At 51.5% G+C, this 12,790-nt stretch overlaps 1 protein-coding gene across 4 annotated transcripts in view; it reads right to left on the reverse strand.

The window, feature by feature from the left end:
* Nucleotides 1-3,596: 3,596 nt before the first annotated feature.
* RAI2 (retinoic acid induced 2) overlaps nucleotides 3,597-12,790 on the reverse strand; it is a 59,348-nt gene continuing 50,154 nt past the window's right edge. For 2 of the 4 annotated variants that reach the window (XM_047843050.1, XM_047843048.1), the window contains exon 2: nucleotides 3,597-5,560. In XM_047843050.1, coding sequence (XP_047699006.1) covers nucleotides 3,965-5,536 — 1,572 coding nt within the window. In that variant the 5' untranslated portion in view covers nucleotides 5,537-5,560 and the 3' untranslated portion in view covers nucleotides 3,597-3,964. The remainder of the gene's footprint in view (nucleotides 5,561-12,790) is intronic. The other 2 variants (XM_047843052.1, XM_047843051.1) reach the window with 2 other exon arrangements.

Raw genomic sequence — 12,790 nt, forward strand, 5'->3', positions numbered from 1 at the left:
CAGCACTCATATATGCTACTTACTATAAAATCCACCAATACGTTAATTAAAATAAATAGCAATTTATTAAAATGGCACCCTGAGGACCCCAAATATACCCTATTTTGTTTCACTGATGTGGGAGGTCAGTTATTTGACCTGGTGGTAGTGAGCTGTTCTGGAAAATTGCCTTTTTTATTTAATGAGGAGTAAAGTCGGCCAGAATGACCTCTCACACTTTTTTCCCTGCTGTTAAAGTTTTCAGCTTAGCAGCTTTTGAGTGTGGCTTTTAGAGGTTTGGCATCACCACCCTTCAGCTTGAAATCTCCCTTTACAATTGTACCAGGTGCTCTGGGCATTGCAGTTAACTGGAATGGTCTCGAAAATAATTGAAAAAAAAAATCTGTAATTCAGACTCTTCACTAATTCATACTGGGTTTTGCCCCCAAAAGGATCCAAATTCCTGTGGGTTCATTGGGCTTCAAACCCGATATTTAAGAATCATTGCAAAGTACATATTTTAAGTTGTTGATACTTAAAAACTGAAAGCAGAAAACTCTTCTGAGCCTCAATTTCCTCACTCGTAAAATGGAATCTAAATCCTTTCCTGCTGTATTAATTATGCTGTTTATGAAGATAATCACTATATTGACATCATCTCTCAGTAATTGGCTACCTTTCCTTCCCTCCTTTCCTCCCTCTCTTCCTCCCTCCCTCCCTCCATCCTCCCTTCCTTCCTTCCTCACTCCCTCCCTCCCTCCCTCTCTCCTCCCTTCCTCCTTTTGCTTGGAGTTTTCACCATTGCAGATGTACTTTTTCATGCTTAAAGTATGAGAGTTTTGCATTTGAATCTAAACAAATCTTTGATCTCACTTTAGAATTTCCTACTCACTGTGGAGGACTTCCTTGGTTAGGACAGTAACTGGACCGTCTTTAAATCTTTCATTTTTCTCTCTAGTTTTTATTTTACCAGGAGGATCACTACCCCCAAATATGGATTTTTGTAAGTCATTCCAATTTTTTATCATTTCTGAACTGAAGCCAGCCGAAGCCATCGTGACAAGTCCGAGCAAATTATCAACATTCTTGGGGGCTAATTCTATTTCCTAAAAGACTCTGAAAAGCTATTCTGTAGGCTAGTTGACCCAAACATTTTTTTTAGAAGAAATGGGAAATTAAGTCATGAGAAAGAGTCTGATAGAAATCCCGCCGAAACCTTAAACGCGGTTAGCTGGAGACAGTTGTGAGGGGTGGGGAGGTAAGTGACCAAAGCTCTCTGAATCAAGCAGAATAATGATGGGGCCTGAAGTTTGCCAGTGCCCACCCCCCACCCCCCTGTGACCCTTGTGTGGATCACATGCCTCAGACCAGGAATCATGGTTCCGGGCTGATAATTCTTAGATAAAGTTTGTGTTGAAAGGCTGCGAACTTCTGACTCGGGAGGGAGCATGGAACCGAACCACCAGGGGTCCATAGGCTCACCTTGGCCGCAGCAACAAGACCTTTGTTCTTCTCCTGATTCCCTGGCCTGCAGGTAGCCAAGTGGATTCCAGTTCCCGTCAAAGGCTGGGAAGGGGGGCAAGCAGAGGGTATCACTGCCCCAGTGGCACAAGCCCGGTCCCTAGACAACACCGCGTGTGGCCCTCATAGACCTCAGTGGGCACGTCTCCCCACGCCACAGCGGCCTCTTCCCAAAGCTCCCCCCCCCAGCCACGAATGACAGGGCCTGGGGCTAAGCGCAGCATGGGTGGGTGGGAGTCCGACCCAGGGTAGGAGACAGCCCGTGCTGACTCAACACCCTGGTTGGCTGTGGAGCCAACAATTCTCACCCAAGCAGCACTGACGTCTTAGGAGAAAGGGGCATTTTGAGACCCATCAAAGAGAGATTTGTGGCTTGAGGTTTATAATGTAATTAGAGGCTGCAAATGCCTTCCTTTCCACCTATATGTCACTCAGCTTTAAGCACTGGCTTCTTCTAAAGGCCAAATTGAGAATCCTGTTCCCTCAAAGCTGGGTAAGCAGCAGGTGTTCCCAGAACACTGTGAACCGGGTCCCCTGCTGGCCGGTGTACAAAGGCAGCCCCCCGGGCTGCAGGGGCAGCAGAGACAACCGCGAACGTGGTGAGAAGAGACATCAGGTAAATGGCAAGTGCAAGCCCCCGGGCACGTTTGTGTTGTTGTAGTTGAGACTAGCACACATGCCATGCTCAGGAAACACGGCCAGAAACCCACCATGGGCGTAAAAGTGGAAAAAGCCTGCACTGTGTGGAGGCGGAGGGATGGAGTCTGGCGGGTGCCGTTGAACGGGACTAAGCTAGCCTGACGAGCAACGGCTGTGTGGTGATTACCACCACGTCGCACTTTGAAAAATAAATTTTAACGGCATAGGAAAAGAGCAGGAAAAAGAAAAGCGGTTCTGGGTGTTCAGTACAGCACCAGCTGAAATGGTAACCCTATACACAGAGAGCCTGGTAATAAAAGAACAGTCTCGCAACTGCTTTTCCTCCTGTTCATGTTCACGGTAACAGCTGGATACATACTAATTGCAAGAAGTGAAAGAAAGAGCTCTAAGTTTAAAAGCAGGCATGCCATCATCAGTCTGTCGCCAGCACGGTTTCAGACACAAGTGCGATGTGCCGCCTAGCAGATCTAGCTTAAATGTACACTCAAACTGCCTCATTTGCAGGGGCGGCTTTGTGCTGTCGGGGAAGAGCCACGGGCTGTTCCCTTCCTCCAGGTGCCTCGCTTTCGTCCACGGAGAGATGGCTCAGCCAGTGTTTTTCAGCCTCGGCACCAGTGACGTTTGGGCCGGATCATCTGCTGTTGTGGGGGGTCCTGTGCCTGTGAGATGTTCAGCAATGCCCTCCGTCCCTACCCACCAGAGGCCAGGAGCATCCTCCCCAGCTGAGACAACCGAAAGTGTCTCCTGGCATTGCCAGATGTTCCCTGGGGAGGCACCGTCACCCCCAGTTGAGAACCATTGGTCTAAACTAAGGAGGAGCGACTTTCTCTTCCCTTCCCAACCCCACTCCCAAGCATCTCTATCCCAAGCCAAGAACGTTTATGGGGCATCTCCTGATCCACCAGCAAAGGACTTACCTCTCGTTCTGAGGGGTCTTCAGTAATACTTTTGGCTTGCAAGACTTTCAGTCATTCAGAACAATGCTGTTACTGCCTTTGAAAAGAAGGTCCTCTCCAGCTAAATTCTGAGGGGGGGGGGTGGGGAGGAAGCAGGTAAATTTTCCTTTTAGACACATTTGTCGGTTTTGGTCTACAGAAGGCTCAGACACAGAATTCTCCACACCCAGGGTCTACGTCAACTGGAAAGGGCCTCGGGTGCTTGAAACTCACCTCCCCACCTCTTCCTTCTCTGTGCCACATTTTTACAAATGAAGAAAGCAACGTTTAGAGGGGAAAGTGACTGGCTCCAGGCCGTACATATTCCTAGTCTTCTTTTAATGGTGGCATAGGCCAATATAATTCTTCTTTGCCCCATACGCCTGGAGAGCTTAGGTCTCAAAACACAAAGAACTTGTAGCGCTTTACAAGCAACAGTTTTGGCCAAACCACACCAGTTAAGGAATGCAAATTTACAAAATGATAGAATGCTGCAACCAATTAGTGCAAACAAACATTTATTGTGAAATATTCATCCTACCCTTTATTAGGTATTACATCATCAAAGCACTTTGTGGCAATGAAAATAGCTTTTTTACCCCTCTGATTCACCCAATATTCCATTAAAGCTGCAAAAAATGTGCAATCTGCTTGAAAAATAGGTTGCTCTTATTTACTCATTTGTGAAAAGTCAAAAATTAAAAAAGAAAACAATACTAGCTTACAGGGCCTCTAGAGCCAATTCGCCTTCCCGCTTCCCAACTACTCCCCAAAATAATTAACAAAGATAATTTGTTTTAAATGCCTTTTTATAAAACCAATGCACCTTTCCCCATATTATAATCATAAAAATTTTAAAAAGCCATTATTTACTTTCTTGGAAAAAAGGTGGCCAGCCGTTGTTTTTTGATCGGGAGCATGTGTATTTCCTGGGAGTTCACTTTCTTTAACTTTATGCTCCTGTTTTTGACGGGTTTCCTAAGGGGCTCTGTGCTTCCCATGGGCTCTTCTCCTTGGCTATTGATGTCATAGCCCTGAAGCACGGAGTCTTCTCTTTTGAAGGAGAAGTTTTTGGTGGACACGCCCGAGAGGCCTTTGATCTTGCCGCAGAAGATGGCAGGCACGGCGTCTTCCACCGAGACGATAACCTTGGCGGCCTGGGACTCGCTCACGATCTCCATGGGATTTTCAGCCTTGACCTCACCGCTGGGCTGGACGGGCTGGCCGGGCAGCTGGGCGGGGTTACTGCCGCCCACATGGCTATCCATCACAGCCGAGGCCCCGTGTGCTGTGGCAGGGGCAAAGGGCACTTCCATGCCGCCGGCGTGACCTGGGCTGTCCACTGAGCTGCTGCTGTCATACAGTGTCTCAACGGGAGGCTCAGATTTTCGGTGGGCTGCCAGCGACAGGTCCAGGACCGTATCTTCCTGGCAGATGGGGGGACTGGCTTCGCCAGCCTTAAGCCAGGGCACCGACTTCATGGACAGATCCAGGGCCTCGTTCTCACTCCCCATCTTGATGACCGTGTGGCGGCTAAGCTGGAAGTACTCCCTCGGCTGCAGGATATCGAAGGGCTTCAGTTCCTCCTTCTCCAGAGGGCTAGGGGTGCCTTTGAAGGGGTGTAGGCCGAAGGAAGATGGCGGCTTGGGGAAACCGGAGCTGAGCTTGGATTCGGGACTCTGAGGCACAGGGATGGGGATGGGGATGGGGACGGGCACGGGCAAGGGGACGATCACAGGGTAGGGTACCAGGAGGGTGGCCGGAGGGACCAGCGGGGACAGGGGGGAGTTAAAGGGCTGGGGGGGCACAGGCGCGTATCCAGGAGGAGGCTGACAGGGTGGGGGGCCGAGAGCGCCCTGTGAGGGGAACAAATTCTGGAGCACAGCTTCAAACGGCAACGTGGGCTCCTGTGGCCGGCTGGGGATCCGCAGGTCCAGGAGCTGCGGTCGAGCCTCGGGGTCCTCGGCTCCCTGGAACAGGTTGTTGTGGATAGCACTGGAGGAGCACGGGGCCTCCTGCGGCAGGACCAGAGGGGAGTTGAGGTGCTGGAAGACGTGCTGCTCCAGCACCACCGGCAGCTGCACGGGGCCCTGCGTGGTCATGACATAGGCCGCGTGGCCGTTAGGGTTGAGCTCGGGCGCAGGGCTTCCCTCCACCTGCATGTGAATGGGCATCACCACCGGGCTCTCCCCGAGGCACAGGGGCTGCAGCACAGTGGCCGCCACCTTCAGAGCCATGCCGCCCTGAGACTCGGCTGGGGGGTTCAGGATGGATGGGGCCGGCACGGTCACCAGGGCCTTCTTTACCAGGTCGGTGGAGTTGATGTTCCAGGCCTCAGTGGTGATCAGCTGGGCCATGCCATTCTCCAGTCTGTTATTGGCCAAGGCGGGAGAGGAGTCAGTCATGTCCATGGAGAGGTTCTGGGACTGCAGATCGTCCATCACTCGGCTCTGATGCCACTGGGCCTGCAAGGCAAAATCACAACATGAACCTTCCGTCAGAGACCACTTACAATTGCCTTAAGTGCTCTCTCCACGTCTTTTAAGAGTCTCCATATCTTAGTGAACCACAGAGCACACCCGTCCCTCTATGTACACATACATGCTATAGATATTGCCTAATATATACAAACACACCCAAGTGATCAGCTGTGCATGGAGAGGCCCAATTTAACAGACGACTAAGCTATAAACACAGATGATGTAATGACTAAACAGCCGAGAGAGGTTAAACAGAGTATTTCTAAGCCTAATACTCGGCTTATATGTTTAGTTTTCGCCAAACACAAAGTTCCATTCCACATTGCCGTTGGGACGGTCAAGATAACATGGAGACTTGACTTGCTCACACGCAAGTCTTGACTTACTTTACTTCAAAAACAAAATAAGGTCCTGTCACATTAGAACATTCTAAGGAAGTGGAAACAGGACATCCCACTTACAGAAAGCATCTTAAAAACTCTTTCAAGCAATCGTTCTTCCCGAAGAGGCTCGATGAAAAGAAGAGCAGTGTGTTTTCACAAGGATCGGCACAGTTGTCTCACGGGCTTCCTCTGACAAATGCTATCTCCTTCCCTCCCCATAACAGGCAAACCCTCCCCACGGAGCCAGGTGGAGACAGGATAACTGCACGAATGCTCACAGGGTCCAGTGTCGCTTTCCCTAATCAGCTCCTCTGCGTGACCCGTGACCTCCCCTAACTTTTTCTAGTTGTCAAGAGGGGACGTCGCTGATTCTAGGGCTGGGGAAATGGAACACCTGTTGGAAGCAAACGTCTTCAACGGGGAGATACTCTTCACTGATATCCCTGGCACCCCTGACGGCTTCCTGAGAGGCCCAAGGAACCCAGCACGGGTGCTTCCTGGAGGAAGCAGGGCTGCAGCTGCGATACGACTCTCCATGGAAACACGTCCATATTTAGCCTCGTTACCATGGAGAAGGCAGGCACCATGTCTAACTCAGGGATCTGTGCAGCCCTGGAGTCTGCTTGGGCTCAATAATAATTCAATAATCCTCAGGCTTGCCGGGCAGGCCTTGGGCAACTCAGATTCTCGACCTCACCTGTTGGAGCTGTTGTAGACTTTAGTCCCACGGTCATCTCGCGTCCTCCTCTCCTCACCCCCAAATTACCAACACACCCTCCACAACCCGTAGGACAGCCCGCCTGGCACACCATAGGAGTAGAAATAAACAAACAAGGCCTCGCTACAGGAAGGCAGCTTTAACAAATGAACAACCGTGTGATATTTCCAGACAATCAAAATGTGTCAAATGCATAGAACAAGGAGTTTCTCTGAAGCAGGAGGAAGGGCAGCAAGCAGAAGGATGCTGTGCACACAACTTTGGGGAGAAGGACTCGCTGGTAATGCCCTCAGCAGGGTGCACAGTGGTGCCTCTGACGGAGGGCTCCACAGCCCAGCACCCTAGGGGCAGGGTGTCCTCTGGAAACCAGGAGGTGACCCAGAGTGCTGGCCAATGATGCCTTTAGGGCAGAGTAGGGAGGCAGCCCACGCCAGGGCAGTTGCAGGGGCTTGCCCTAACTGAAGGGTCCTGGTTTTTCCTGAGAGGAATGTTCCCTGATTTAGCCCAGAAAATATCACTTGTTCACTCATTCCTTCATGCACGCATTCATTCATTCACTCATTCAACCCACTGATTGGCTGAGCACCTACTGCACACCAGCACTTTGCTGGGGGCTGGAGATGCTGTTGTGAGCCTGACAGACAAGGTTCCTGCTATAGTGGAGATTACAGTTCAGTGGTGCACACGTCTTTCCACGGACAGAGATTTGCTAGCGTGAGAAGGCATCAAAGTTACGTCAGGAGAGGCATCAACATCAGCAGGACGAAGCTTTGGTGGCCACTTGGTCACGGCCCTGTAAAGGACCTGAGAACCTAGGATCTCCTCCAGAAGGGTCTGCCCTGTCCTTCCCAGTGGCCAAAACTCTCAGGGAGGGGTGAGCAAAGGCTAAAGGGAAGCTGGGGAGGCGCCAGGGAGGACAAGGATGGCAATGGGAAGAGAAGGCACCCACAGCCACCCATCTGAGGTGGCTTCTGATGGCCTTCGAGGTAACTACTGGGAGAGGTCAAGACATGTTCTGTGCCATCTTTGGGCTTCCTGTGAGTTGAAGACTGCTTGCATGTAAGGGGCTGCACCTATCTGCCCTTCTGGACAAGAGAGCCTCCCCTCCCCGGCCCACACTCACCTCTGCCTCCTTTGCACACCCCTGCCCCCTCCCAGGCAGAGAAGGCAGACTTCTCAGGGCTTCTTCCCTCGGCTCTTGGTCCACAACTTAGCTCAGGTGCCAGCTCTCACCTCTTCCTGCCAACCTCACTCCTTTCTTGCCTGGCCCTGGTTCTAGGCCTCCCACTCCCCCAGAACCTTCTGGTTCAGAGTGTGAGGAGGGGACCTCGCCAGGACAGGGGGCCCCTGTTCGTTTCACAGATGGCCAGAGCCAAAACGGACTGGGCATTTACCATGTGCCAGGCCTCTGCCAAGAATGCTCAGAACTTTCCATGCATTACTTCACTTAATCCTCAGAACAACCCTATGAGGAGGGGCCTATAATTATGCCCATTTTGCTGATGAGAAAACTGATTCCATAGGAAGGTTAGGTGACTAGGATAAGGGACACTGATGGTGGGATTCGAGTTCAGGGTTAATCCCAGGCTTCTTTTCCCAGTGGAAGCTGTGAGGGCCACACTCGTTCGTGCGTTTTGTTTCTTGGCAAGAACAGTGCTCTCCAGCCGCCTGTTCAACACCGAGTGCATGTGCCTGCAGAGCTGTGTAAAAGAGGGCACTCGAGCATGAGATTTCTTCAAAGTGGTGGCCAAGTCCTTTCCAGAAAATCATCGAACTGTTTGCTTATTCTCTTTTGTCCACCAGGACCCTCCTCTGTCCCTCTCACCGGGGAAGGAGCCGAAGGGTCACCAGAGTTCCTGTCTTTGGGGAGGACAGCCCCCATGGGGCGCCCCATGACTACTTTGGCCAAGTAGTCAGGCAGGTCCACAGCTGTCATGTGGGAGGAGAGGGAAGTGAGATTGGGCCCACGCTTCCATTCCGCTTTGCCCCAGCCCTGCTCCCAGAGCTTTGAGTCCCCAGTGGGAGATCTAAGGGTCTCCCTGTAGCTCATAGGTGCTGAGATGCCCGCCCACCCACCTGACATCTGTCTCAGAAAGGCTGAGGCCGAGGGGATGCAGGCCTTCTTGCCCTGCACTAGAGTTCCTGTCTTCGGGCAGTAGGCCTTGTGAGCACCCCCGGTCGCTTCCCTAGAGCCACTGCCCTGCTGAGATGAGGCTGGTATTCGGCTACACGGGCAAAGGAAACAGTAGCCCTACCTTCATCATGCACCCTCTTGCCTCCCAGAAAGGTTCTTCTCTTTTTCTCTTTGCTCCCCTTCCCCTTGTCACTCACCCTGCCGGTGGGTGCCCCAACTCTGGGTCAGCCGCCGGGGGGTCTGAGCACCCCCAGTGCAGGCAGAGTAAGTGGAGCCGCTGTAGGAGCCAGTGCTGGAAGCCCCAGCAATGACCCTCACTCACAACCAGCTTGTAAGATGAGAGTTCACAGGGCAAGTCTCTATCCCTTCCCCAGGATGAGTGAGAAACAAGCTGACTGGAGAGAAGGCAGAGAGCTGTCCTCCCTTCCCCGCTGATTAGCATGGGGCAGCAGGTGTGCCGAGGAACTCTACAAATCAGGAAGTATCCTAGGAGCCACCAACTAATGCTCAAGCTAAAGGGCACGATGGCTTCAGAGGGGACAAGGAATGTTTTGTTCAGGTTTTTCAAAACATCTTCTGCAAATGGGTTTAAATGAGGTTACCCATCTGTCTTGCCTACACCCGTGATGATGGGGGGATTGGGGGAAGGGTATGGGCCAGGTTTGGTAAATGCAGTGTGGCCTGATGGGGAGTGGGCAATTTGGATCTGTGGGTCACTCTCAATCTCTTGGCCCTTGGCCAGCTGCTAGAGCTGGAAGGTTGGGGTCCACCCCAGTATAGGCCATGTGGCCCCCAGCTGGAGACTCTGGGGGAAATGCCTCGGGGCCCAGGGCAAGTGAGGGGGTGAGGAGAGGCTGTCTGGGGCAGTACTTGGGCTCAGCGACCTGTGGGATCACAGAACCGTTATACAGAGCCCTCGTCTAGCTACCGATCTAAGTCGGGGCAGCTTCTCCCTGGGATCTGTGTCTCAGCCTGGAGCCCTCTTGGGCCTCTGTGTCACCCGACCAACTCCTTCCTGCTCTTTTGTCAGACTCTGCGGTTTCCTCCTCTCAGATCTCGTCCCCACCTCACTGGGCTCCCACACAGCACCCCAACTTGCCCTTGTCTAGTCCTGAGCCTTCCCCTCACATTGGGATTGCCTGCTCACTCATTTCTCCAGGAGGGAGGGGCTGCCTCACTGCCACATCTTTCTATCCGCCTCTGGGGAATGGCAGGTGCTCAGGAAACACTTTCTGAGCGAACGGGTGTCCCAATGAGCGTCTAGGCCTTCCTGAGTCTGGCTTCTCCTGCCCAGCCTCCGGTGCAGGCTCACCGTTTACAGAACCATGGCACGCACATCAAGGCTGGAAGGGGTGGTCAAGGTCACATCTCCATCCCCTTCTTGATTCTACTTACAGATGAGGAAACCGTGACCCAGAAAGTCTGACCCAAATTTTGCCTGCAACCAGTTATTACCAAGGTCACCATGCTCGCACTGGGACAAAAGTAGAGGGTCAGGCCCCACCGGCACCATGGAGGGTAACATGACAGCCACCCACCTTCACCAGTCAGGGGCATGTGAATGAATCCACCCTGGGTTCCGGTGTTTCTCTGATGCACCCAGGAAAAAACCAAAGTGAAGCTTCCTGTGTGCTGTTTTCCTTCTAAGGAGGTACATTCTCGAAGAAGCTGACCTGGGGCCTAACTCTGGGACAGTCAGTTAGGGACCAGCACCACATCCGTGCCCCACCAGGTGCCGCTGCAAAAGCCATGCCTGCCTTGCAGGCCTGCTGCCTCCAGAGCGCCGCACAAAGCACTCGCATCACCCTACGGGCCTCCTTGCACATTGACATTTTTATAATAAGGATTCGTTTATGGCTTAATTTAAAAAGTGAAAACACTTGAGCGCTCAGATAACTCAGACTATTCTCTGGGTCCTAGAGTCCATCTATTTCCTCATTATGGGCATTTATCACTGAGTCAGTCTCTCTCTCTCTCTCTCTGTCTCTCTCTCTCTCTCTCTCTCTCTCTCTCCCATAGGCCAGTCCCCTCACTCCTAATGCCCTCAGCCATATCGCAAATGATGCCAGGGCCCCCTGAAGAGCCTGCACCAACTCGAACTGAAGGAACTTCAAATGTGGCTGTGAACTCCCCACTGACCCAAGACGGAGTCTCAAGACCAGCTCAGGTCTAGTCTGGTTTCTGAGCAGAGAATTTGGAAAAAACCCTGGAGCACTCCAGGAGTGCCCTTCAGAGGCCCAAATCATCTTCTAGGGAGAGGCTTAATTTTATTTTGTGACTTTAGAGCACTTTTACCACAGAAACAACTACCAAGATGATCACAAGGCCCTGGTCCACAGAGCCCAGTGGCCCTGAGCAAACCCTTTACGGCTGGGGACCCAGGCACGAGGGGCAGAGATTACCTCATAGCAACTCAAACCTGAGGGGCACGACCTGAGGTCACTGGAAGGCAAGCCCAGCCTCAGGGGAAGTGATCTTAGCGAGCCTGGGCTGCACTGGGCAGACTCCACGCCCAGGCCCCGGCCCTGCCCTTGCTCCTGAGTATGCCCCCTTCAGCCCCAATAGCGGGCAGATGTGACCTGCTCTCCTCTTCCACTGAAATAAGCCTCATCTAGATTTTTCTATCAAGATGAATTTCTTCTTATACAACATTCATTTAAAAATATATATCTTGATAATTCTCTCAAGATACATGTTGTCCAACTGTAAAATATCGACAGCTTTGATTTTTACGGGGCCTGTAGGCAGTTATCAATTATTTCAGGTCAAAATAGGATATTCTATGTGCTCACGGCTCAAAGCGGGATCCCTGAAGCAGCTGCAGCATCATCTCCGCGAACTGGCTAGAAATGCAGGCTCTTGGGTCCCACCTCAGGTCTCCTGCATCAGAATCCGTACCTTGACAGGCTCTCCTGGGTGCTTTGTGCACATGCATGTTAAAGTCTGACGAGTTCGGGCTTAACACTGGTTCCCGAACTTGGCCGCCCATTAGAATCCCTTGGGAGCTTTTAAAAACTATGGATGTCTGGGTCCCCCCACCCTGACTCTGATTTAATTGGTCTGGGGTGCAACTGGGGCTCTGGGGGTTTAAGAAATCCCCTAGGTGATTCTACCGTGCAGTCAGGTTGGGAACTCTTAATTCAGAGGCCAGAGGATGAGGCAGCTGGTTGGCCAACCTTCCCAGTGGCTGATCTGGCTTCGTGCTTCACAGGAAAAACTAAAGCCATCAACCTAAGCTCCCCCAACCTCTCCCCAGATCTCACGGCGTTTCCCCATGTCCCCTTGCTCCGGGGAAAAGGTGACACATCTCTCCCTTTTGGAAGGTTGACTTGGCAGAGAACTGTGCTAAGAATCCTGCCCCTCCATCTATTCTGAGTCTGTTTTCTGCTTTCTATCCAGCACTTTAACCACACCAATGATTGACAATTCTGTATAAAAATCCCCAGCCACTTCCCAGGAGTTAAATGAGCAATGCATAAGTTTCGTCCATTAACACAACGTGGATGTACTTTCACCGTTCAGGACCGGATATGCACTAAATATCTAAGAAATAATGCCAGCTAGGTAAAAAAAAAAAAAAAAAATGGTTTTGCTCTTCCCATAGGGTGTAATACTTGTTAGTTACTTGTCCCAGTGATTCCATTTTCTGAGCTTTAAACACAAGCACAGGGCCATTCTACTGAAACTGTGAACACAATTGTCAAGTGAACGTGTTCCCAAATTAGTGAAAATATGGAGGATACACAAGATAGTTGCCCACCTTAGAGGTGATTGCTTTTTATATCCAGGGACCCACACAGCCCTCCAAAAGAAATATGACCACCCAGGTGAGCTTTGGAAATCAGTTCCCTGACATGTTATCTCATTTATGAAAACATTGGTGGCCTCGTGGTTCAGGACTGAGTATCCCCTTCATCTAGACGGCCAGAGGCTGTGGGCATTTATGCAGAGAGCACAGACTGCAACTCTTGGCTCTCACA

The sequence above is a fragment of the Prionailurus viverrinus genome, chromosome X (genome assembly GCF_022837055.1).
Source record: "Prionailurus viverrinus isolate Anna chromosome X, UM_Priviv_1.0, whole genome shotgun sequence".
In the NCBI taxonomy this organism is placed as follows: Eukaryota; Metazoa; Chordata; class Mammalia; order Carnivora; family Felidae; genus Prionailurus; species Prionailurus viverrinus.